At 42.0% G+C, this 26580-nt stretch overlaps 1 protein-coding gene across 1 annotated transcript; it reads right to left on the bottom strand.

Annotated features, from left to right (window-relative positions):
- Positions 1 to 18161: 18161 nt before the first annotated feature.
- LOC307034526 (transcription factor MafK-like) lies at positions 18162 to 18905 on the bottom strand (the record flags this gene model as incomplete). Its single annotated transcript, XM_079673352.1, has 1 exon — positions 18162 to 18905. The coding sequence occupies exon 1, from the start codon at positions 18867 to 18869 to the stop codon at positions 18162 to 18164; it is 708 nt and encodes a 235-aa protein (XP_079529478.1). The 5' UTR covers positions 18870 to 18905.
- Positions 18906 to 26580: the final 7675 nt, after the last annotated feature.

Here is a 26580-nt window from a genome sequence, read left to right as displayed (position 1 = left end):
TTCTTAACATTTATGAAACTATTAACCTCCTTGGGCCTGGCGTACACATGCGTGGACATCACATTTTTGGTCATATGACCACAGTCGTTAATTCTGCTGAACTGGGGCCTCATGGCCACGTATGTGGGCACTTACACTGCCATCTGGTGGTGTCAGAAGAGTACAACACACTACGGTAAAAATTCAAAATGGGGCCAATTCAAGTGGCAGCTCCAAATACAAACCTCGACAAGGTAAGAAGTCCTATCATATTTCAAGGCTTTTTCTGATTTAGATATTTATCAAAGCATTGTACGTTTGTAATGACATGCAAATTTGATATGCAGCTAAACATGATGTACACGTAAGTGTACATCGGGACTTAGGTTGGTCGAAAATGCTAATATGTTAGTAATAATGTGCACAAGTAAAATAGCTTATAGCTAACTGTGGTGCAGTTGAAAAGCTGTACATTGTCCCAGTGAAATAAATAACAAAGAAATACATAAATACATACATATATAAATGACATTGGTTTGTATTTGATTTTTTTTCATGTTTTTATTTCCAGAGCGTTTTTCTGTGCAAAGAGCATTGGAGCTACTTGGGTTAACTGATGGAGATAACTCAGATTTGGAAGACTTGTCTGACAACGATGATCCCATCCTGGATGCCAATTATCAACCCCCACCACAGGAGCAAAGCAGCAGTGAGGATGAGGATGATGAGGACCCCATTCCTCAGCCCACTGAGCACAGCAGAGGACGTAAACGTCTCTGTGGTGCAAATAATGGTTAGCCAAGACCCATTGGATATTTGTTTATTTTAGGCAGGGCCTCAGGGCTAGGTGAAGGATAGGAAGCAAAATGCTTATTTACAACACTTGTTGACAGGGACAGGGACAGATACAGGTTCATCCCGCACTCCCAGACGGCACCGTCAAACTCAGCAGATCGAGGCTGATCCCTCAGATGATGACTTGGAAGAGCCAACACCAGGACCAAGCACTAAGGGACAGCACAATAAAGGTAATTGTTATTATTTTAGCATGCCTTGAGGGTAAATCTTCAAATTTCATATAAACGTCCACTTAGATTCAACTACGTTATACACCTCAGTGAATTGCTTGCATAGGTAAACATATGTAACTTACTTTGCAATAAGTACTATTTTTATTCTGATTCTGGTTGTGCAGGACGTGGGTTGCGCTGGAGGGCTACTCCATTGACGCCAGACCTTGCCCAGTTTGAACATGAGGACGAAACTGAGCTTGACAGAAATGAATGGACCCCACTAAACTATTTTGAACAGTATATAGATAGAGATTCGATGAAAATGATTTCAGATTGCTCTAATGCTATGTCACTGTCTAGGAGTGGTTACCCACTCAACACCTCTGTAGATGAGGTTTATCACTTTTTCTGTGCCTGTATTTTGATGTCCTGCATCCGATACCCAACAATCAGGATGTACTGGTCCAAAGCCTTGAGAATCACTGCAATCACTGACAGATTCACGCGTGACAGATTCTTCAGACTGAGGGGATCAATAAAAATGCTAATTGATGATGATGTGCCAGAAGATCTGAGGAAGAGGGACAAATTCTGGAAGGTGATGCCTTTTCTGGATCGGATTCTGCAAGGCTGCAAGTCTCAGAATCGACCTGAATGCGCATCTATTGATGAGCAGATGATTCCTTTCACAGGAGCCAGTCCATGCAGACAATATCTGCCAATTAAGCCAAACCCAGATGGCATCAATAACTTTTTTTGAGCTACAGCAGATGGCATTGTGCTGGACTTTGATCGGTATCAAGGTAAAGGTGCACTGCTTGAGCAGGTCGAAGAAGAAAAGGTGGGCCTGGGGTTGGGAGGCTTAGTCTTGGTTCGTCTGTGTCAAACTCTGCATCGTGGCACGAAAGTGTATTGTGACCGGTTCTTCACAAGCATCCGAGGTGTGGAACAAATGATGAAGAAGGAGATATACATTACTGGTACAATAATGAAGAACCGACTCGCTGGCGCGAAGGAGAAGCTACCCTCTGACAAAACCATGAAAAACACAGGAAGAGGTACCTCATCAGAACTTTCCACTGAAGACGGAAAGTTGTGTGTAGTGAAGTGGTACGACAACAAACCAGTATTGATGATGTCTGTTGTTCATGGCACAGAGCCTGAAGACAACTGCCAGCGCTGGGACAAGAAATTAAAACAATATGTGACTGTGTCGCGAACAAGCATTGTCCGTCGGTACAACCTCAAGATGGGTGGAGTTGATTTGATCGATAGAATGATTAGCTACTATCGCATGAGCGCCCGTACTAAGAAGTGGACGATGCGGATGCTAATGCACTTCACGGATCTGGCTTTAGCCAGTAGCTGGCTACTCTACCGCAAAGACCTTGCAATATGTGCTGCACCAAAGAAGAGCCTCATGCAGTTCCTTGAGTTCCGTACGGAAATGGCTACGACCCTCTTGGCCCAGCATCATGGACAAGAAAGCGATGCAGACCTCTCTGAACAGTCAGAGGAAGAAGACAACTCAAATCAAGGGAAGAAACGTCCTGTGACGGCAGTGCCCCATGTCTCGGTCCGCAGGAGGGCGAATACCCATCTCCCAGAGATGATCAGCCTGAAGAACGCGGCAATGGAAGAACCCGAGTGCGTTGTGTGACCTGCGAAGTGTTCTCGGGCTTGCAAGGCGATCGCAACTGTTACACAGCCTTTCACACATAGATGTGTACATGTTCCTAAAGAAAAGGGCATTCCTATTATTATTTTTTACATGACCAATGCAACATTTCACATAAGCCATACTGTAACTGTTTTTTTTTTTTCATGTTTTGTTTTTTCACAATGATGTTCAAAACACATACAATAGTAGCCTGGTATTATTAGATGCAACAGTGACAATACAAAATGCTTTGAATGTTTTATATTTTGTTACAGGCATATGATGTCTTCCTGCAACTGTTTGTAGCATTTTAAATGAGCCGTACTGTAGTTGTGACAGTCCAAAAGGAGCAAAAATGCACTGTTTTCATGTTGTTTTTACTCTCAGATGTTGAAAACATGTTGCAAAAGATGCAAAATTATGTGTGTATAAGTTATTAATACATGCAAAAGCAGCCAGGAAAAAACTGCTGTGTTCAAGGTGGAAATAAAAGAGTTTTTCACTCTATTACAAAAAGGTGACTTTGAAGAGCATCTTTCAGGTTTTTATTTGTTTCTACATTTATGCTTAAACTTGCTTGAAAATTACAATTAAAAAAGTGAATGCAGGGTTTGATATGTTTTACGAGACATAAGGGCAGGAATTCAGAGGGAAAGGAGCAATTTTGATCTCTGCTCTTAAAAACGGCTTTGTTTTAAGGTCATACGTCAAACGCTTCATATTACATCACACAGGGGACACATCTCCGCTCTCTGACCGCGGGTATAGTAGAGTTGCGTTGAGTAGAGCGGTTGTGTTTTAAGGAGCTGGTATTTTTCGGTAGTTTTACATTGTATTTCACTATTTGTAATCATGGTGCAGTATTGTGTTTGTGCAGGTTGCACAAATACCAGCCTTTCAGGACATCGAGTCCACTATTTCCCTAACAGGAAAAGAAAGCTAGCTAGCTTTCGGTCCTGGGTTCGTTTTGTGCAGACAAAGAGACGGGACTTCAATGCTGCGTCTGTGACGAAAAACGCGGTCGTTTGTGGCGCTCATTTTCGACCGGAGGATTATGAGTCAAGTGATGTGATGGAGTGCAGTATGGGATATATATATGATATAAGTCAGTTATGTTTGTGTCTGTATATAGTTTCTGCCGGGCAGAGAAATGTTTTATCTCTATATTTAAACATGTTTTTTTTTATTGACAAATGTTGTCTCGTGCAAAAGTAGCGAAGATAGCTGATCTGCAAGCTCACAATATGTCAGCAAATTATTTTGTCTCCATTTCTTACACCAGAAGTTACAGTATTTAAACCTGAAAGAGAAGTTGGTCCAGATAACAGCACTTTGTAATAGATGATTTGTTTTAAGGCTCTTTGTTTTTGACATCACCTGGGAGTTGTAGAAAGGCTATTTTCGCAACTTTTAAGATTTCTGGGTTTTATAAATATTTAACCAATGACAAATATTCCTGAAAAGTAATGGTTTTGCACATACAAGGTTTCCACCCGACTATAGTACTGTGTGTGTAGTCACACTGAATGTGAGAAATCAGTGGTTTTGTAAATGGAATCAACATTCCATAATGATGGTTTATTGGCTGGATGGGAGTTTTTGTTTTGTTTCACCCTCAGTCTCAACTGAGTAAATTATGGTTTTACAGCCATTACATTTCATTTAGCTGACGCTTTTTACCCAAAGCGACTTACAATGACCAATTACAGGGACATTCTCCCTGGAGTAACTACGGGCTAAGTGCCTTACTCAAGGGCACACTAGTGGTGGTGTTCCAGGTGGGATTTGAACTCACAGCCTTCCAACCCACCTCACTATCCATTAGACCACCACTATACATCACTGGCAACTGGGCAGATATGCCAACAGCAAGGCCTTGAGGCTCGACAGGCATCCCCAAGCAAGAGCAGACGTGTGTGGTGTGTGTGCCATTGCCTCATTCCCAAAATTGGGCAGTGTGTCAAATTCGAGAGAAACATCACAAGGAACTAGTGAATAAAAGGCAGTAGTAGGTTTTATCTTGTGTAGGTTTTCATATCTGCCCCACATAACGTCCGTTTCACTCTTTGCCTTTAAAGTCTTGTTTGTTGTTGAAGTATTACGAAGTGCCTCGCCCTTTAAGAAGTGTCAGCTACAGTAGTTAATAATGCAGACAAGTCAAACCTGGTCATGTGAAGTGTTTGTTCACTTGAGGGCAGTGCATTGCATGAATAATGCTTCAACATTCTTTCGAATCTGCCCATAAGCACATCCAGTGATTTTGAAAAACCGCTAACCCGCCAGTGTTTTTGTAAAACCACTACAACCACAACAGTGATTCAACTGTTGTTGAATCACCAGTGTTCTTGCAAAACTAATGATTTCTCACATTCACTGTGACATATAGGCTACAGTATGTACGAATCAGAATCGGTATGCACACCAGATTGGAGGCAGCAGCTTGTCCATTCGAAGGGTTGGAATTGAAACGGATGTAGTATTTTGTAAAGTCAGGCAACTTAATTGACCCTATAGTGGAGGCGTTCACTGGAGTCTTTGGTGCAGTGCTACTGGAACAGTTAGACCGGTTTTACTTCAAGATAAGATTGCACACGTATGTACTGTAGTTGGGTGGAAACCTTTAAAAGTATATTAAAAAAAAGTTTTCCATAGGATCCAGTGGTAGTTATTGGTCACAAGCTCTTCTTAAAGGAGTAGTTCACCCAAAAAATGTATAAGTTATATATATTATTTATTTTTTTATACATTATTTTTACTCTCGCAAGGATCCTGGAGGGAGCCTGGGAGTACGCTTATCCAGTCTACATGTGTTTTGTAGACTTGGAGAAGGCGTATGACCGGGTTCCCAGGGAGTCACTGTGGGAGGTGCTGCGGGAGTATGGGGTGAGGGGGTCTCTACTCAGGGCCATCCAATCTCTGTACTCCCAAAGCGAGAGCTGTGTCCGGGTCCTCGGCAGTAAGTCGGACCCATTTCAGGTGAGGGTTGGCCTCCGCCAGGGCTGCGCTTTGTCACCAATCCTGTTTGTAATATACATGGATCGGATTTTGAGGCGGAGTCGTGGGGGAGGGGGTCTGCAGTTCGGTGGACTAAGGATTGCACCACTGCTTTTTGCAGATGATGTGGTTCTGATGGCTTCATCGGTGTGCGACCTTCAGCACTCACTGGATCGGTTCGCAACCGGCTGGGATGAGGATCAGCACCTCCAAATCTGAGGCCATGGTTCTCAGCAGGAAACCGATGGACTGTCCACTCCAAGTAGGGAATGAGTCCTTACCCCAACTGAAGGAGTTCAAGTATCTCGGGTCTTGTTCACGAGTGAGGGAACAATGGAGCGTGAGATGGGTCGGAGAATCGGAGCAGCGGGAGCGGTACTGCAGTCGCTTTACCGCACCGTTGTGACGAAAAGGGAGCTGAGCCAGAAGGCAAAGCTCTCTGTCTACCGCGCCATTTTCGTTCCTACCCTCACCTATGGTCATGAAGGATGGGTCATGACCGAAAGAACGAGATCGCGGGTACAAGCGGCCGAGATGGGTTTTCTCCGCAGGGTGGCTGGTGTCTCCCTTAGGGATAAGGTGAGAAATTCGGTCATCCGGGAGGGACTCGGAGTTGAGCCGCTCCTCCTTCGCGTCGAAAGGAGCCAGTTGAGGTGGTTCGGGCACCTAGTTAGGATGCCACCTGGGTGCCTCCCTAGGGAGGTGTTCCAGGCACGTCCAGCTGGGAAGAGACCAAGGGGTAGACCTAGAACCAGATGGAGGGATTATATCTCTTCGCTGGCCTGGGAGCGCCTTGGGATCCCCCAGTCAGAGCTGGTTGATGTGGCCAGGGAAAAGAAAGTTTGGGACTCTCTGCTGGAACTGCTACCTCCGCGACCCGACCACGGATAAGCGGGAGAAGATGGATGGAAGGATATTATTTTATTTATATATATTTATAAGTAATACATTAGTAATTTTTGGGGTGAACTATTCCTTTAATACTTTTCATTGGTTAAATATTTATGTATAATATATATATTTGTTTTTATATGTGTGTGTGTGTGTAGCACTTATAACGTACTATTATATATATTATACTCTTCTCTATTTGTTGTGTGTAAAAATAAATTGTAACAAATCCATTGTTCTCCTATAGTGGAAATGGAATGTTGGAGATTTGGGGAAGGGGGTTGAATTTGTATTGTACTAAAATGAATTGTTCTTTTATAGTGGAAATGGAATGTTGGCGATTTACCAAAGCTGTTCAAATTATCAATAAATGCATTTTTTATATATATACACGGTGTGTTTGGAGATAATTCATTACACTATTATACATTATTGTTATATTCTATTTAGCCCAACAATATAGTTAATTTCAATCACTAGCTTGGGTCAAATAAACAACCCAATGTATGGTTTATATTTAACCCAGTGGTATAGTTAATTTCAATCACTAGCTTGGGTCAAATAAACAACCCAATGTATGGTTTATATTTAACCCAGTGGTATAGTAAATTTCAATCACTAGCTTGGGTCAAATAAACAACCCAATGTATGGTTTATATTTAACCCAGTGGTATAGTTAATTTCAATCACTAGCTTGGGTCAAATGAACAACCCAATATATGGTTTATATTTAACCCAGTGGTATAGTTAATTTCAATCACTAGCTTGGGTCAAATAAACAACCCAAGCACATGGGTTAAAATGATCCAACCCAGCACATGGGTTAAGACAACTCAGCGTGTGTTCTGTCCTATAGTGACCCAGTAGATGGGTTATGATTTGGTTATTTTTTAACCCAGTAGTTTTAAGAGTGTAATCTAATTCAATAAACAATAACTGCAATGAACAGATAGTATTGTCTGACTCGTAAAATGATTGGATATGGTGTAATTTGGTAATAGATTCTGTGTTGAAAAATGTATATCTTTAAAAACTGCGTTGGTGTATTAGGGCAGGCCATACTATTTTTTTTTTGTAAATCGATCGAGAGGGGTGTTCAAATAACGTATTTTGGTGTGTAGAACACATATCTATTTAGATGCTTTTATTTTGAAGTTGTTGCTATGGAAACAACATGACAGAGAAAAAAGTAATATCTTTTACATATAATAACGGACAAAGTAAAGAATGAAGTGTATGTTTAAATGTTAGCAACCCCCGAAGAGGCTCAAGCTCTTACGTGGAGTCTGGAGTTTCAATACATTTGGAATTTGGCCTTGTAAAATGTCCTTTTGAGTTGCCGTACAGCCAATGTGTGACGTCATTGGTAAGCGTAACGGACCCCGAACACATCTGGTAGCAGCGGCGCCGGATTCATTTCAGAAGTGGGGGGGCCAAAAGATGCGTGTGTATGTGACATAGGGCTACTTGCCAACCCTCCCGATTTTCGCGGGAGACTCCCGTTTTCCTCCCGGGGTCATATTTATCCCGCATTTCTACCGATGTCTGACTAAATCTGATTTGTTTCATTCTAACATAACGCACCAAATGTTACCGTTTCCACTCAGACTTCAATACAGCTACACCATTGTTTGGTTTCCATGGTAACGTGTCTCTTTAGTAGCGCGAGCAAATGAAAGTCTGAGAGGGTGTTCAGGAGGAAGAGTCAGAGAAAACAGAACAAGAATGAACAACTCGACCCTCTGCTCACTCCTTTCCTGTAAATTAAACGGGTCCAGCCCACACATATGACAGCGCAACTTTGCTCATTCCATCTCTTATTTTTTCCTACACTCTTGTTTGACAAGCTGAATGTTGACTGGTGTTTGACTGAAGTAATCTCTGTGAAAAGTTCCAGTTATTAACTCGGTATTTCCAAAGCTGTCATCTCCACATTTGGAGAAAGTTACAAGCCGTTTGACAGCAGCAAATCTGCATATTTCACAGAATGCTCGTTTAGTGGTTTTGCAAATAATTAACCACTCTCTGTTTTTGTACCATTCTGAGTACCTTACTCTTTGCCCAAATAAGCTTTTATTTGCCAGTCACAATGTCCCAAGAACAAACCTCCAAGCAGTCGGAACCAGCCTGTTTCGGTTCAACGATGCCGGCGGCGGCGGTTTGGATTACTGGTCTGGGGGAAACCCGCGAGTGAGTGTGTGTGTATTTTTGCGTTTGTGTAAGAAACACCAGCTGTTGTTATGCCTGCTGTGACGTTAAATTACTCCGTTCTCCGCTCGTAATTATGCCGTTACAAGCTTCAAAGTTGTAGGCTATTTATCATCTGAATTTGCCGAAACAAGTTTAATATTCTGAAAGCCAAGACTTTGTTTATTTGAAATCCGATGAAAACAAACTGTAACGGACCCTGCCGTGTTATGATTACTATATTATATTCAGCGGGAGGGAGGGGGAGCGGCGCTGAGGAACAGCAGAGTGGCGAGTGAGAGCTGTGATCTTCCCTTTACAAGCTTAAAACATGCCTGTAGCTAATGAGATTGAATATAACAATCAAAAATAAAAAAATATACACAGCTAGATCAGATCGTGTTTTAGATGCGACTTTAGAGTAGAGGGGAATTATTGAAACGGGATTTGTACAATGTTCCGCGGCATCTGCTGCTGCGAAAATGTGCGGCAGGGCTGTAAAGAGGGGGGGCCAATGGCCCCCTGGCCCCCCCGCTTCCGGCGCCCTTGTCTGGTAGGCCGAACCCATATGGTACCTAAACCGGCACAAGTAGTTTTTGACACATCAGCGTCCTGCTGATGTGTCAAAAACTACTTGTGCCGGTGTAGGTACCATACTACCATACCATACTAACACTCATGAGAAGTTGGAGGTCTGCAGCCTGTCAAGTGCAGATATTTTATTTAAAACAAATCTGAAAAGAAAAAGCAGAAGTGTTCTTGATATGAAGGCACATTGTTAATGAATGACACATGCAGTCCGGGACGTGCACAGACATTTGGAGGGGCTATTGCTCTACATTTGAAAAAGGGCTTCCCCCCCGAAAAAAAAAACATAAGACCTTTTGAAAATCGTAACTTGTTTTTAATGTAAAAGAAACCAAACTATTATTACATTAACTAAATTGAACAGTAATTCACATCTCATAACAAAATAAGCTAAGGCGACTACTTGCATTCGGTGACTTGATTTTAAAAATGAAAACCAGGGAAAACAATTTTTTTGCGGTCCATATCTAATTAAAATATCTAATGTTCGTAACTATTAAAGATAAAATGGGCACAATTCTGTTCTTTTTATTTTTTTTTACAGGTCGTTACAAACAATGCAAAGATAATTGTCTTTATAAAATTCCAGACTCTACTGTACATAGACACAGCTTCTTGGAGTATAGAACACCACGTAAGACTACTTTTATGGTACAACTGTGACTTGAAATTCAGAGAATAAGCATTGCTGGCTGACTGCAGAAGACTTTGTGGTTCAAAGTGAGAGAAAGCAACATTAACCGCTTTGATTAGAGGCAAGAATGTTGCTGTACGGGAAATAACCTCGATTTTTGAGTCAGTAGCCAATCACATTCACAAACACGCAAACCATATTATTAGCGTAAAACGGTTTTTTATTCATAACAACTTTCCAAAAAGCTTGTTCTGTGCAAGAAAATGGCTCGGTTTTTCCAATACTTCTTGTTCTTTTCTTTTTGAAGGAATACTTCACCAACAAAGTGATACTTTCTAAATCAATGACTCATCCTGTATTACCTTGAGCTCTTGAGCTAAATTAGCATGCCCCCACAGTGATAAAAGAATCCAAAATGGAAAAAAGTCCAATTTAATTTCCAAATAGTGGCTGCGTTTTTAAAACAGCAACATTATATATAAAAATATGTTTACAAACTAACACAACTTGTAAAGTGTAATATAAGTCTCATTTATCCAGTTGTGTGCCCATGATTTCCAAATACATTAATTTACCAAACATTATAAGATTGAAAACAATTCCGCATTAATAGTCTCACTCTTGAGCAAGTCCAAAGTGTTAAGTTTTAGCACAGATATATTGGCTTTGCTGTTCTAAAATGTGGCCCCAATTTACTTAAAATCAACAAAATGTTTATACGATTTTTGATTCTCCATTCATGGTGGGGGTTTCCGAAAAGATATTTGTTCAAGAATCCATGGTAATGAGGGATAAGTATTACATGTTGAAATGGTCATTTTGAGAGTAATATTTAAGTTTATGAACTGCCGAGTCACATAAATGGGTGTTATTGATTTTTATAATCTTGCTACTACACAGCTCATACAACAACGCACAGTTAAATGCTGCCACAACCTCATTGGTCAGTGTTTCACATTAAGCACAGGTATATAAACAAACAACTGCATTGAATCTCCATCGTCCTCCCAGAATTCCTCTTGCCTTTGAGTTGATGCATATCATTAGGAGACCAAAGACACTTGCCCTTCCAATTTCTTTCATCATACTTTTGAGAGACAGAAGACAACTTTATCTTGATTCAGCCCTGGTGTTCAAAAGAACATTTCCCTGAACATTCCTATAAACTGAGATAAGGTTACTGACCTTATCTCCTTTCCTCTATAGTATGTTGTGTTTTTTGGTAAATATCAATTGCCTTATCGCCTTTCTTTCTGTTGGATCCAGGAAGTACTGTGTGTAAGAATGGAAACCAGTTGGAATTGAGAAATGGAAGGACAGAGAAACAATAGGTAAGAGAAAGAGAGCTGTACATAGAAAGTGAAGAGATCGTAGACAACAATACAGCTAACTAAATATAGCAATACCAAACACGCACAAAAGAATTTCACAGATTTCCTGAAATAACAATTGACGCACAGAGAATACACTTTGGGCCTCATGTGAATGACAACACGGTACAAAAACAGTAGAAATACAGTTACCACCATTGTTTAAAATATATATTCTCTAGTACTTCTCTTAAAAAGTTATTGGCTAGGGTGGAGTATGATGGGACTGAAATCAGCAGGTCATCTTGCGTATTCTGTTGGAACTCAGGGTCCCAAGATTGTTTGTGTCAATCTAATCCAACAAACAGAAATACATAAGCACCATCTTTTTGGCTCTAATACAGGGGTTCTCAACGTTTTTTGGGCCAGCGCCCCCCTGTCCATTATCCAGGTCTCTTACCGCCCCCCATCAAAAAAAGTAGACTTATTTTCTTCTCTGAATATTAATGTTGACTAATATTCTGTGTTATATCATTTAAAAAGCATGTCACTGAATGCCAAATAATAGATTTGATTTAACTGGGCAGTTGGAATATCATTATCATTAGTTTACCAGAGAGCAGAAAAGCCATGTGAATGTGAATTAAAATGATATTTATGAGTGTTAAACAAACTCAGACAAGAGCAGAGAATACAAACAGACTGCTACGGAACAGCAGCAATTTCACACATGTCCAGTGCAGAACAAACAGTAGGCTACAAAACTGTACATTAGGCCTTCAGAACTAACAGGTCGGAAAGGTGTTGCATTTCGCCAAATTGCAGGGGGGGAAGGTTAGTGTGAGCCCTGCACTTGGTGGTTCTCCGCCAGTTTCTTCACTGCGGGTTGCAGAGAACTTAGTTTCAGTCGCAGTGCACCTGAGGCCGTCAAGTTCAAGCGATTGCGGTACTTGGACTGCATGTGGAGGACCTGGCTGAATCCCTGCTCCACGAGGTATGTGGTTTGTGGTTGGGAAAGCCAGAAGAAGCAGCCTAGCTTTCTCCCAGAGAGCCGGGTAACGCTGAGAGTATTTGACCCACATGTTGCCCCAGCCAGAGGTGCGGAAAATAGCCTGGGCCTCATCGTCACTCTGGATGTCGATGAGATGCTCCTGTATTGCTGGCTCGCATTCCGCCACGTCCGCCTGAAAGGGCTGCAGGTGGGAACATCGAGGTCCAAAAGATCTCTGAAGCGGATCTTCAAGTCGGCATTCACCATCCTCAGGTGGTCTGTGTTTACTAATTGATGTTTCTTTATTCTCATAATACATTCAGAACATAAGTTATTTATACTAACCAGGAACACAAATATAGTGTTGCATAGAGTAGCCTCCATTTATGACATGTATTATTTATTATTATCATTATTTAGTAGCCTAGGCTAGATCACCTTGGTCAACAGCGGGAAATGAGCAAACTGCCTCCTGCCTATGCTCTGCCGGTATAGATCCAGCCTGGAGGTGAGACTGTGGATGACCGCCTTGCTCTGGATCAGAGTAACTCCTTTTCCTTGGAGCTTCAGCGTGACTTCATTCATTTTGCCAAAGAAGTCTGCGAGGTACATGATGTCGCAGCGGCTGGATGACACCTGTTCTCCGAGAGCTGCATCCACCTCCTCCAGGAACTCCACGATGTTGTCAAACAGCTCACAAAAACGAGCAAGGCAGTTTCCTTTTGAGAACCAGCGGACATCAGTGTGGAGAAGAAGACGCTCAAAGGTCTCATCATTTTCCTGACACAGCTGTCGGAACAATCTGTTATTCAGGGCGTGGGCTTTTATTTTGTTTATTGCCTTTACTGCAACATTGAGAGACTCGTGGAGAGGTGGACTTTTAGATTTGGCCACAAGGTTGTGGCGGTACAAGACACAGTGGACTGTGAGGACATGCGGGACCTGCTCCTTCAGCAGAGTGGTGAAGCCACGGTACCTGCCAACCATGGAAGGGGCACCGTCAGTAGCACATGCGAGGATGTTGTTGATCGGGATTGACTTATCCAGTGCATTAAAAATGGTCTGGCCCTTGGTGTCTGTGACCAGATATTGAGAGACAGCAAGCGCATTTCGTGGCATCTGCGGGCAGTGGCAAGTACTTCCGGCATCTGCCAAGGAGGCCGCTACTCCGTGGTATCTGTGGCAAGTATATGCCACAGATGTGGTATCTGTGGCAAGTATATGCCACAGATGCCACAACTTGCCGTGGTTCAAGTATATTCCACAACCATGCCACAACTTGCCGTGGCAAGTATATGCCACAACTTATATATGCCACAACTTGCCGTGGCAAGTAAATGCCACAAGTTAAGAGTTAAGAGAAGGTTTACGGTAGCTGCCACTCGCCTTCAGTGGCAAATGCTGATATTTAAACCCGTATTTATCGCGTAAAATGTCGCTGTTTTGGCATGACTTTATCGGACTGATCTGTACACAAGACTGATGATCTGTTACTGATGGTCCGATCATATTTTTCAAAAAGATTAAACATTATATGTTCTATAGATTTTACTTGGAGAACGTGGTTTGTTAAAATAAATAAACGTGCTATTTTTATGATAATACTCAAGATATATTATTAGTAAGTTGACATAAAGATCTAACATTGTTGACCAGAGGTGGGAAATAGGCCAACTTGTATACTCAAGCACTGTACTTGTGATTTAGAAATAGCCTACTTGTACTTTAGTTGAGTATGTATATGGTATATTACGTAGTAGGTTACTTACCCCACTACAATTCAGAGGTAAATTGTGTAATTGTAGCCTACTCCCCTACATTTATTTAATACGCTACCTTTAGTTACTTACTACAGATTCTGATTAATGATGATACATATAATCAAGTCTTAAATCAGACTTTATAGTTTCTCCTGGAGTAAATTCACAAGATACCCTACTACAGTATACAAAGTCATTAAAACTAGCTGCACCTTTACCAGCTTTGAGAACACTTTCATGATCAATCATTATAATGAAAACATGTAATATGCACTTTAAGTATATTGTTATGCTAATCATTTTGCGCTTTTACTTGAGTAACATTTTAATGCATGACTTTTACTTGTAACAGAGTATTCCAACATTTAGGTTGGCTACTTCTACTTTTACTTCACACTAGAACTGCCAGGGGTCGCTGTATAGCCTACCTAAAACCACCAACGTATCAAATGAACGAATGCATTGGTTTTCAAGGTACAATGTTATTTTATTTATCATACTAGAACACTACTCGCCGTGGCATGTGCCTTGGCATTTGTGGCATCTCCCACAGAGGCCACTACTCTGTGGCGTCTGTGGCAAGTATATGCCGTGGCAAGTATATGCCACAACTTGCCGTGGCAAGTAAATGCCACAGATGCCACAACTTGCCGTGGCAAGCATATGCCACAACTTGCCGTGGCAAGTATATGCCACAACTTGCCGTGGCATTTGCGCATGCTGAATGGGAGTTGCCACAAGATGCCAGAGTTAAGAGAAGTTTTACGGTAGCTGCCACTCGCCTTCCGTGGCAAATTATGATATTTAAACTCGTATTTATCGTGTCAAATGTCGCTGGACTATCACAGGACTGATGTGCGATCTCTATTTTTCAAAAAGATAATAAATTATCATTTATATTCAATTTTACTTGGAATAGCCTACTTGGTTTGCTAAAATAAACAAACGTGCTATATCTATGATAGTAGGCTAAACATAGGCCTATATTGTAATAAAAAAAGAAATATTGTCAAGTGAGCGTTGCAACGCAAGCCCTTGGAAATTGTCGCTTCCTGAGGGGAGTTTCCACTGCTTGCTACGATAACCAGGTGTATTGTTACTAGTAAAGACAAATAATTAAAAAATAAATATCTGTATTGACACAGCAACGTGTACAATGGTGTTATTAGACTTGGCTACAGACTTAGGGCAGCTGTAACTGATTGCAGTTGCCACTGCTAGTGAGATGCTAAGATTTATATTTTATAAATGAGGCAAAGGACAGTTATATTTGATTGTACACATGTATAAATGTGTTATTTTAAATCCAGGCATATGTACTTAATTTGTATCATTTTCGTTGTTAATAAACAGATTCATGTCATTGTATCTGTTTTGTTGTTTAATATTTTAATTCTGGTTGAACATTTTTGTTTAAATGCTTCAGATTATTCTTATTAGATATTGATATCAGTGAATCTAAACAAACCATGTTATTCCGTTAAGACAATCATGACAGTATATTAAAAATCGAGACACAATGCATGCTTTTTTATCCACCCTTTTATTGCGTTTTGAAACTGGTGAACAATTTATATTGTTCGAGTTCTTGACAGAACGCTGAGTCATGCTCATCCGTCTCCCCTTGCCAGTTTTTCAGTGCTTGTAGGCTTTGCGCTTGGTTGTCCTTATCCTTATAGCACAAGTAGGCTATTTCTAAATCACAAGTACAGTAGGCTACTTGAGTATACAAGTTAGCCTATTTCCCACCTCTGGTCAACAATGTTAGATCTTTATGTCAACTTACTAATAATATATCTTGAGTATTATCATAAAAATAGCACGTTTATTTATTTTAACAAACCACGTTCTCCAAGTAAAATCTATACAACATATAATGTTTAATCTTTTTGAAAAATAGAGATCGGACCATCAGTAACAGATCATCAGTCTTGTGTACAGATCAGTCCGATAAAGTCATGCCAAAACAGCGACATTTTACGCGATAAATACGGGTTTAAATATCAGCATTTGCCACAGAAGGCGAGTGGCAGCTACCATAAACCTTCTCTTAACTTGTGGCATTTACATGCCACGGCAAGTTGTGGCATATACTTGCCACGGCAAGTTGTGCCACAGATACCACATATGTGGCATATACTTGCCACAGATACCACGGAGTAGCGGCCTCCTTGGCAGATGCCGGAAGTACTTGCCACTGCCTGCAGATGCCACAAAATGAGCCAGGCCCTACTGGAGATATTTGGAAAATAAAAATTCCTCAGCAATCTCCTGACTGTTGGAGGTGCTATAACGGAGATAGGCCATCAACAGAACATTGTTGTCAGAAGTGGTTGTCTCATCCAGCTGAAGGCTGAATGGAGTTTCCCGCAGGATGGCACACAGCTGCTCCTCTGTATCAGCGCCCATTTCATCAATCCTGCGTGCTACGGTGTCATTACTGAGTGGGATGGATTTCAGCACCTGTGTGGGATCACGCTCCATCACAGTAGATATGACCTCTTTGATGGCAGGGAGTACCAACTTCTCTCCGATTGTGAACGGCTGCCCACATTTGGCTATCAGCAAGGAGATGTTATATGACGCTATTAGCCCGCTGTCAGTCTGGGTGGTCTTCCTAGAGAAGAGACTGCTGATGGTGCTCCTACCATGTTTCTCTTTGAGGGCCTGGAAGAACGGACGCTCCTTATCTGCCTTATCCGGGTGGATCTTGGTAAGGTGCTCCTTTAAACGTGAGGGTTTCATTCCCTCATTGGAAAATACATGTTCGCAAAGTAAACACATTGGGAGTTGTGCATTGGTAGGAGACGGTATGAAGCCATAGCTAAGATATTCAATAGAGTACTGTCTGCATTTTATCTTTTTCGCGGCCATTTTGCTGATGTGATATGATTTTTGTTGTTTTATGATGCTAATATTTAGGGGGGGGGGGGGGGTAGTGTCACGATATGGCGGCAAACGCTAGAGGGCTAGCTGGTGACATGACAAGACATCGTGCCGGGAGCGGACCGGAAGTCGTTGTAATTTTGAACAAACAGAGCTCTGTGTGGAGCGGCCTGGCTAGCCAGCTCTTCCATGTCGTAGCAGACATAGAAACGGGTATTATTTTCACTTAGTTCGAATCTGTTAGTGGAATTTGTCATATCAAAACATATCAAAATGTAACAAAGTGAAACAGATTATTAACAGTCGCGATCCCAAAATTACAACGACTTCCGGTCCGCTCCCGGCTGCTTTTTGTAGGGTACGTTCGTAAATCCGCTCAGAGCGCTCCGAGCGTCCCCGTTCCACAGTCCAGAGCGCTGCGCTCTGAGCGCTCACAGCTGGGTGCTCTGGCGGAACAGACGGGTTGTCCGAGCGGACTGACCGTTCGTGCACTTACGAACGTACGCGTAATAACACTGCTGACAGCTGACTAATCGCAAGCAGAGTTGTGGTTTCCTATAGCAACAAAAGATGCTGACAGCTGCTTTTTGTACAGGAAAAGACGCTGTGGCCAGCGTTTTTCATGACAAAAAGACATTATGCGTGAACGCACCCCAAGAACACCTCAACGCCCCCCTTTCAAAAATATTGCTTCCAGCGCCCCCAGATGTTCTCTGAACGCCCCCTGGGGGGCGGTACCGCCCCCGTTGAGAACCAGTGCTCTAATATAAATGTTGTGTGTTTGAATATCTTTGTTTGGGTGGCGTAGGCCTGTCACGATATTACGTTACCCAACAATATAAGGACATGATTGTTTTGCTGACCTAGATATGACTTTGTTGTGTTTACATGCATGTTTGTTAAGATTCAAATCAACAACATGTTAGCCAATGTTTTTTCCCGCCCGTAAAACGACTTCGGCATTGTGCAACACACAGCCTGAGAGTCTATTTTAATCATTATTTTTTTTATTAAGGAGGATATTTAAGTGTTCTTCACTTTCCAATTCCAATGCTTGAATATTAAAGAAGACTTTAAATAAAGTAGTTATCACGACGTGCCTAGTGAATTCAAATGTTCTACAACTTGGTTTGAATGATCTATCCAAAGTATTTTGGGCATTGACATTCTTAAATATTTTCCCCGTGGCCTGGTGTAAACCTAATCTCAAATTCTTGGACTTTTCCAGGTTTTCAGTGACCGTAGGAACCCTGTGTATCTGTCCTGTGCTAAATGATCATGCGCCGACCAAAGACTTGCATCTTTAGAGTCTCAACAATCTTCCACTGCTTCCACCCTTTCCTCCAGCTGCACTGATCTGAGGCAATGTGATGGAGAGCGCCCAGCTGTTTGACGTCAGTGCAGGTGGAGGACAGGTGGTCGGCAGAGAAGAAGAATGACTGCACCCCCTCATCTATATTTCCCTCCCTCAAGACCGTGCATGTTTTTGACTTCACTATTGTGATCAGGCTGGTGGCTGTTGCCATCTTCCCCGGTATGAACGGGCCAATGAATGATGACGCCATGCCTCCCCCTCCCCCCCTCACACCGACCCCCACAGAGGGGCTCCGTGCCACAGTCCTGGCGAAGGTCTGCAACGCCTCGTACTTAGACCTCAGAGCGTCCAGCTCCGCACGCATGGGAGCGTTCTCATTGGCCAGTTTGTCCACCTCCTGCTGCAGCACGCTCTTCTGCTTCTCCAGCTCCTCCTTCTGGGTGACCCTCTTCAGCCGGCTGCTGGCGTCGTATCCCCGGTTCTTCAGGGCGCGCCGCCGTTTTTTCAGTTGCACAGTCTCATCCTTGGTGAGCCCTCTGACGTGCTGGTTCAGTTCCTGCACTGATATTGTCACCAGCTCGTCGTCCGTGAGGGTGGTGCCATTCTCCCCCGGCTCACGCTTCACCTTCAAGGCTTTATTTCCTTTGTTAGCCGTCGTCATGCCACAAGTGCCTTGCTCTTCTGAACACACTGTTGTTCAGCGACGCACAAAGCTCACACACACTAAGTTGCCACTAAAGGTCCAGGCTGCCTCAGTCGACATGACGTGCTTCTCTCCCTGTTCTAATGTAGTTTGCCCTTTGTAACTGCTCTGCAGACATACTGATCAAATAGGGCCTCTAACTAATTACCTTAAATAAACTCACTAATTAATGAAACCAGTTCAATACGCATTATTCTTATCATTCTTTATGAGCGCAGTAACGGTAAGGTATCTAATTACTTATTTAGTATTCCATAACTTAGTAACAGAGATGGTCAAACTAAAGTAGAGACTTGGCAGAAATCCTACAATGAAGCGATCAAGAGGGCGATCAAGAAAAGAGAGGGAGTTTACAGATGAAAAGACACAGAAAGACAGAAGCACAATAACAACAAGTAAGCTATATTTAGTTTTTTTTTTGTAAATAACCGACGGTATCAAGAAGAAGTAAAGTCCCCTGGTTTGTCCCTTATACCCTAACTGCCATGAGACAACTCAAAATCAAGTTTCCAAAATCCGACACTGAGGTGGTCTTAATGCACCGGCAGATGACAGCGCTGACACAGTGTGTTTCCCGCAGCGAGACGCTACAATACTAATTGTGGGCTTATCATGTTGATTCGGCCACAACGGAAAAAAGAAAAACAAACTCTCGCTCTCTCCAGAGGGGCAGGTCAGCCAAAAAGGCCAAACGGGCCGTTGCCCGGCCAACATTAGCCCGTACCTGTGCACGCCCCTGCATGCAGTGCTTCACAATAAAAGTTAGTAGAGCATCATCATAATTTCTCAACTTGTTTTTCTACATTCCAACTTTACCGTTCAATTCAAGCCTGGCTACCAATAAACGGGGCCCTATGTTTCCTTTAGGATGTAATAAAGTTTGTTGTGCATGTGAATGGTCTTCCAAGTCCACAATGACAGAACACAATGACTATTGGCCAGCGATCCAAAACATTGTACTCTGTAAGCGGTTGATCAATCACAACAGGGCCGGCCAGCTAACCAATCACTCAAGCTCGGCTCTGTGTGTGTGTGGCACGAGCCATTTTGTGTGCAAGCGAGAAAAGGAGCGCGCTGGTACTGGAGATCGTTGCTGTTAGCATCTGATGCTAGCGAGCTACGCTAACGGATATAAGGAGCATTTTCAACCACAAGGTGGAGGGAGAACTCTCTCATGTCAGTCTGAGAGGCTGATAACCTCAGTTCAGGTGAAGTAAAGGACTCTCTCAGTGTTTAGATAGTTAACTTTAGTCTAATGCTGCGTTCACACCGGACACGATGCGAATATTCGCTTCGCTCTAATCGCTCAAGTTTCATCGCGGCTTGCAGTTTGTTTTATCTCGTCATTCAAAACAGACATACCGTTGACCCGCCTCGCCACGCCGCACCGTTGACGGACAGTTGAGGTTGTTTACACTTCCATGCAAGATTGTTTTGGTTATTTCTGTCGTTGACTATGGAGGATATAACAACTATTGCTGCTTTGTACCTTCTGTGGAAGTCCTACAAACGTAGCAACAAACGCCGCTCTGTCTGGGTTCACAATGTAATCAAGCGTCGCACACAGTTTTGTGAATATCATTGTTTAATCAAGGAACTGCGCCTGGATGACTGCCATTTCCAGCGGTATTTTAGGATGACCTGTGTCCAGTTTGATGATCTTCTAGCTCGGGTTGGTGACAGGATTTCCCGGATGGACACAAATTACAGGCGTTCCCTCTCAGCTGCGGAGCGCCTGTCAATATGTCTCCGGTAAGTAAGGATTAACAGCAGGACGTCAGTGGGACGTCAGAGGAAATCCCAACGCTGATTGGCTTCCGCGAGAACGTCATGTGAATTTGACGCCCGAGTTGAAAAAATTGAACTCTCGCGTCCACCGCTTCATGCGCGCCGTCGGAGTGAATTTGCGTCTGATCGCGTTTCTGCATTGACTTTATATGTAATCGCACCGCCCCCAAACATCGCATCGCGTCCGTTCTGCATAAGTTATCTCAGTGGGACTCAAACGGTTTGGTCACGATTAATGTAAACAATTATTTTCGAGGCACATGGTTCAGAGGTCGCGTTAACCGAATATTTTCCGTCTTCCCCCCCCCCGGAGCGCGCGTGTGTAATTTTGCTCTCAAAGTGCACCATATTGATGCATTTAACTTCAATATTTTAGGTCCACCCCCCACTTATAAAAAATAGCACTTTACCCCTGCTTACACCTATACGCCCTGAGCTGATTATCAAGTCTTCATTATAACAGTCGCGGGTGTACTGTGTATGTGCGTGTGGGGAGTGTTGCATTAGAAAATTCAACTGTAGCGCCCGGTACATTAATGGGAAACCCTAAATGTTTGAGCACCCTCTATGAAACGTCAAGCTACCCCACAGCGCCCCCAAAAGAAATCTCTGGCGCTGCCACAGAGCCTGCAACCCCGTTTTGAAGAAATCTGCAGTGCAACACAGGCTCATTGCAGCCACTAATGCTGTGATAAGAAGACACACTTTTATGCCAAATATCAGCATTTTCTTTGTTTTCATTTTTTTGCACACATTGCAAAGTGGCAAAGTATTATAACTTATTGTTCTAGCAAAGATATTTGAACACACACAGAATTATGGAGCATTGTTGTATTATCACTGTTCTAGCAAAGTGATTTATTTTTTTGAAAGGTATGCTCACGTTCATATTGATTTATTTTAATAAATGTTAACTTGGCCTGTTACGTGACTATTTGAGTTGGGGGGGCCGACTTTTTTTTTTCTCCAAAGGGGGGGCCTGACAGAAAAAGTTTGAGAACCACTGCTTTAAAAAGGAACAACTACATTTTGTGAAGCTTCTGATCATTTATGTTCAGGAAACACAAATTGGCAAGGGTTGGGTTCATTACAGCTTTGTTGTATTGGGTTGTTTTACATTGTGCAGGTGCTCCTGTTTTTGTCCAACTCATGTATTTGCTTTGGCTTAACACTGGTTCCGGTTTGTTGTATCTGTATTTATTCAATGATAAAATCTCTGGCAGGAGAATAAAAAGTAGTGGAAACATGCTGAAAAATGGCCTTTGTAATTAACTTTCCTACCATTGTACCCTCCCCAAAGCACTGCAAAACAGAATATTAAGCAGGAACAGGTGAAAACGCTGGGATGAGTTCATCAGAGCAAATGCCAATGCAAATGCTAATTTTCCCTCCAGGCTGTATCTGCACAACATAGTCCACTTGGATCGATTTTAAATAAGATTTTTTAATTAAGATAGCTGATCTCTTTTAAAGCTATGCAGGGAAATATTAGATTAAAGTTGCTTTATTGATTCCTTATTGGGAAATTATTTTTGTTTTATTAAAACAAGGCATTGCAAATTACTTATATACAATTAGATGTTTATATATATATTTACTGTATACATATCAACTATGGACATGCCAGCATGGTCATACATTCCTGTAGTTGGGAAAGGACTCAAGTGTGTCTCCGTCAGAAAAGCCCTGAACATGTTTTTCTTTTTAAAGTTATTTGTATGCTTAGGGTCTACAGTATTTATTGCCAATGTTAAATATGATAAACCTTTTTCATCTTTATTGTTTTTTTTACCCATCCTAAAAAACTTTGTTTTGGGTTAATACAATCCCAAATGTTCTCCACCTTTACCTGCTATCCCAGTTTTTGCATACCCTGGTCCTTCACTAGGTCTATACCTCTCGTCTACAACATCATTGTAGACTAGCATGATGTGAGAAGGGTGCTCAGAACAGTTAACTCCAGGAAGGCTGCTGGTCCTGATGTAGTACCCGGGAAGGTGCTCAATGCATGTGCCAGCCAGCTTTCACAGATCTTCCCCACCATTTTCAATCTTTCCCTGAAACACTCTGCTGCTATCCCAGCATGCCTGAAATCAGGCACTATTGTTCCTGTTCCCAAGACAACAACCACAGAAAGCCTTAATGATTACCGCCCTGTAGCACTCACACCTCTTATAATGAAGTGCTTTGAGAGGCTGGTGACATGACATTCAGGCCTGCCTGCCTTCCTCCCAGCCTTGACCCACACCAGTTTGCCTACAGAGCCAACAGATCCACCGAAGATGCCATATAGCCATAGCTCTCCACTCTGCACTGAGCCATCTAGAACATTGTGCGAGCTATGCCAGGATACTCTTCATTGACTCCAGCTCAGCATTAAACACGATCATCCCGGACATCTAAGTTGAAAAAGTGTTAAACCTAGGCCTCCCCACACCCACCTGCTCCTGGATCAAAGACTTCTTAACCAACCGGCCTCAGTCTGTGAGACTTGGGCTGCGTTTCACTTCTCTTATTTTTAATTTCCTCGCTCCTCAGTCTCTGTCTCACAGGAAGTTGATTTGTCTGCGCCATTTTGAGTAGCGTCCCAGTGGCCTTATTTTTGCCGGAGGATCGAGGAGCGATAACCGAGGAACCACCAGACCATCCTTCGATGAAATCCTCAGACACTCGCCCCGCCCCCTTACTGTATATCGCTCACTGATTGGACGATGCAGTGCATGCACTGATCTGATGCTTCTTGACATGAGAGCAGTTTCTCAGCGGAGTGAAGAAAATACATGAAACTCACGAGAGTCACTCCTCAGTTTATACTGTGTTTTGTTTCAATTCATGTATCATTTAGTTACAAATATGTGATATACAGTGGGGCAAAAAAAGTATTTAGTCAGCCTCCAATTGTGCAAGTTCTCCTACTTAAAAAGATTAGAGAGGCCTAGGTACCTCAACTATGAGAGACAAAATGAGACAAAAAAAAAAATCCAGAAAATCACGTTGTCTGATTTTTAAAGAATTTATTTGCAAATGATGGTGGAAAATAAGTATTTGGTCAATAACAAAAGTTAATCTCAATACTTTGTTATATACCCTTTGTTGGCAATGACAGAGGTCAAACGTTTTCTGTAAGTCTTCACAAGGTTTTCACACACTGTTGCTGGTATTTTGGCCCATTCTTCCATGCAGATCTCCTCTAGAGCAGTGATGTTTTGGGGCTGTCGCTGGGCAACACAGACTTTCAACTCCCTCCAAACATCTTCTATGGGGATGAGATCTGGAGACTGGCTAGGCCACTCCAGGACCTTGAAATGCTTCTTACGAAGCCACTCCTTCGTTGCCCGGGCGGTGTGTTTGGGATCATTGTCATGCTGAAAGACCCAGCCACGTTTCATCTTCAATGCCCTTGCTGATGGAAGGAGGTTGTCACTCAAAATCTCACGATACATGGCCCCATTCATTCTTTCCTTTACACGGATCAGTCGTCCTGGTCCCTTTGCAGAAAAACAGCCCCAAAGCATGATGTTTCCACCCCCATGTTTCACAGTGGGTATGGTGTTCTTTGGAGGCAACTCAGCATTCTTTCTCCTCCAAACACGTTTAGTTGAGTTTTTACCCAAAAGTTATATTTTGGTTTCATCTGACCATATGACATTCTCCCAATCCTCTTCTGGATCATCTAAATGCTCTCTAGCAAACTTCAGACGGGCCTGGACATGTACTGGCTTAAGCAGGGGGACATGTCTGGCACTGCAGGATTTGAGTCCCTGGCGGCGTAGTGTGGTACTGATGGTAGCCTTTGTTACTTTGGTCCCAGCTCTCTGCAGGTCATTGACTAGGTCCCTTCGTGTGGTTCTGGGATTTTTGCTCACCGTTCTTGTGATCATTTTGACCCCATGGGGTGAGATCTTGCGTGGAGCCTGTTAGAAATTAAAATCAATGTTTTGGGGCATAATTTAGTTTAAACACGCCATCAGTTAAAATGCTGTTTTATACTGAGAAAAACAGAAATTCTCGTGCACAACCAGTTAAGCTTTTATTCTGAAAATCCTTCATCTCCGGTTAGCATTTAGTATGTGGCTAATATACGATTTCCTAAAGAGGTGAATTTAGTAGCGAAATGACATGGAGTGGTGCAAACCGAAACCTACTGATTTAACACTACAACTATAGATGTCGAGATACTACCATGCTGAATATTAAATGAAGGTACAGTTTATTTGAATACATTATTGTTTACAGACGAGAGTAGCATGTGACAACATCCGGAATGACCGGAAACCAAACCAGCCGTGAAGTATTTTCTGTATTTTTTAGAGTATGATTACAGTATTTAGAATGTGTTACATGAAAAGTGATGAAAGAGAATATGAGGAGAAAAGGCGTGTTAAGCATATATTGAATGTGAAAAGTACCAATCCTCTGTTTAAATGCAACAACGGACATTAGAGACGAGGCGAGCCGGCTGGCGGGGAGGAGCCAGCAGAGGATATATGGGTCATTTCAGAATTGCGGTTACATTTGGTGTCCCAGCAAAAACAATGTTAATTATTTTTTCCTAAAAAAATATTTTCAGACCCTGCTTTCAATATTATCACTAAATAGACTGTATGTAAAAAAAAAACAATGTTTGGAGTACATTTTATGCACAATTTATTTGTTAAATATTCATCAAATGATTCCCAGACCCTCCAAAACCATCAAAATTGCCTGTCCCAGGACAGAAATTCACATTTTCAACTTGAATAAATATTACATAATTCACCAAAATTTGCAGATTTTTTATGATAAATCTATAAATATGTATATAATCAGTTGCACAGAATGTTATTTTCCTCTAACACAGCTGATCTTGATATTTAAAAAATAAAAAATGTACCTGTCCCAGAGCTCTGTCAACTCTGTTATGTCTGGCATAAAACTACATAAAAAAACCCTATAGCATTCAAATAAAACCATGTGACCTGCACCAAGTGATGTCACTTCCTTTTCCTCTCTTCCTTGGAGGGAACAATGGTATGTTTATCTTTCTCTCTTAATAATTTGTGCAAAATGTTGAGAACAAACCAAGAGTATATTTATTAAGCGTCAACTCTGTTTGTATGATGTTTTAGTGAATCTCTCCATCATTTCTTAAAAAATATATATATGATGGAAATTCATAAAGTTGTGGTTTTAGTCATGGCATGTGTTGTCTGGTTCTAAGATAGCACATGGAGTTAGACACAAAATGGTGGAAAATGTCAACTCTGTTATCGTCAACTCTGTTACATTTTCATGATAACAGAGTTGACAGCGACTAACAGTCACGTTTTCAGTCACTTTTGACCATTTTGCTGTAGTTAATATATAATTGAGAGTTATTTTTCTGTAAAGGTGAGATGTGTGATGTCGCTTTTCAGGTCATTAAAATGTAATTGAAGATGGTGTCGGCAGCAGAAAGGCAACGGCAGTACAGGGCACGGCGAGAGGCTGACCCTGAAAGGAGGGCAGCGAATTTGAAAAAAGACAGGGAGAGATGGATGAAGAGAAGGGATGCAGGGTCAACTGGCCAAGTGGCTACTCGGACTGAAAGGGGGAAGAGGCAGAAGAGGAAATATTGGAGAAAGACTCAGCAAAGATGCAGAACAAGGAGTTATTTGAAGCAACACCAGAGATTTGAAACACCACCGCAGAGTCCTCAGCCAGACCCTCAGCCAGACCCTGACCCAGGGCCATCCAGGTTAGAATGGTTAAGTGAGAGCAGGTTGATGAGTTTAATATTACAGTAGAGAAGGCTACTATAGATTTAGAGAAGTGTAGTTCTTTCATTATTAGAAACTGTCAATGCACTACGTAATATATTAAAATATACTTGCAATATATGTTAAATTCACTTGGTAAATAA

This window comes from Notothenia rossii, assembly GCF_949606895.1.
Source record: "Notothenia rossii genome assembly, chromosome: 3".
NCBI lineage: Eukaryota > Metazoa > Chordata > Actinopteri > Perciformes > Nototheniidae > Notothenia > Notothenia rossii.
Note: the sequence above shows the minus strand (reverse complement) of the source record. Positions and strands in the feature narration are given on the sequence as shown.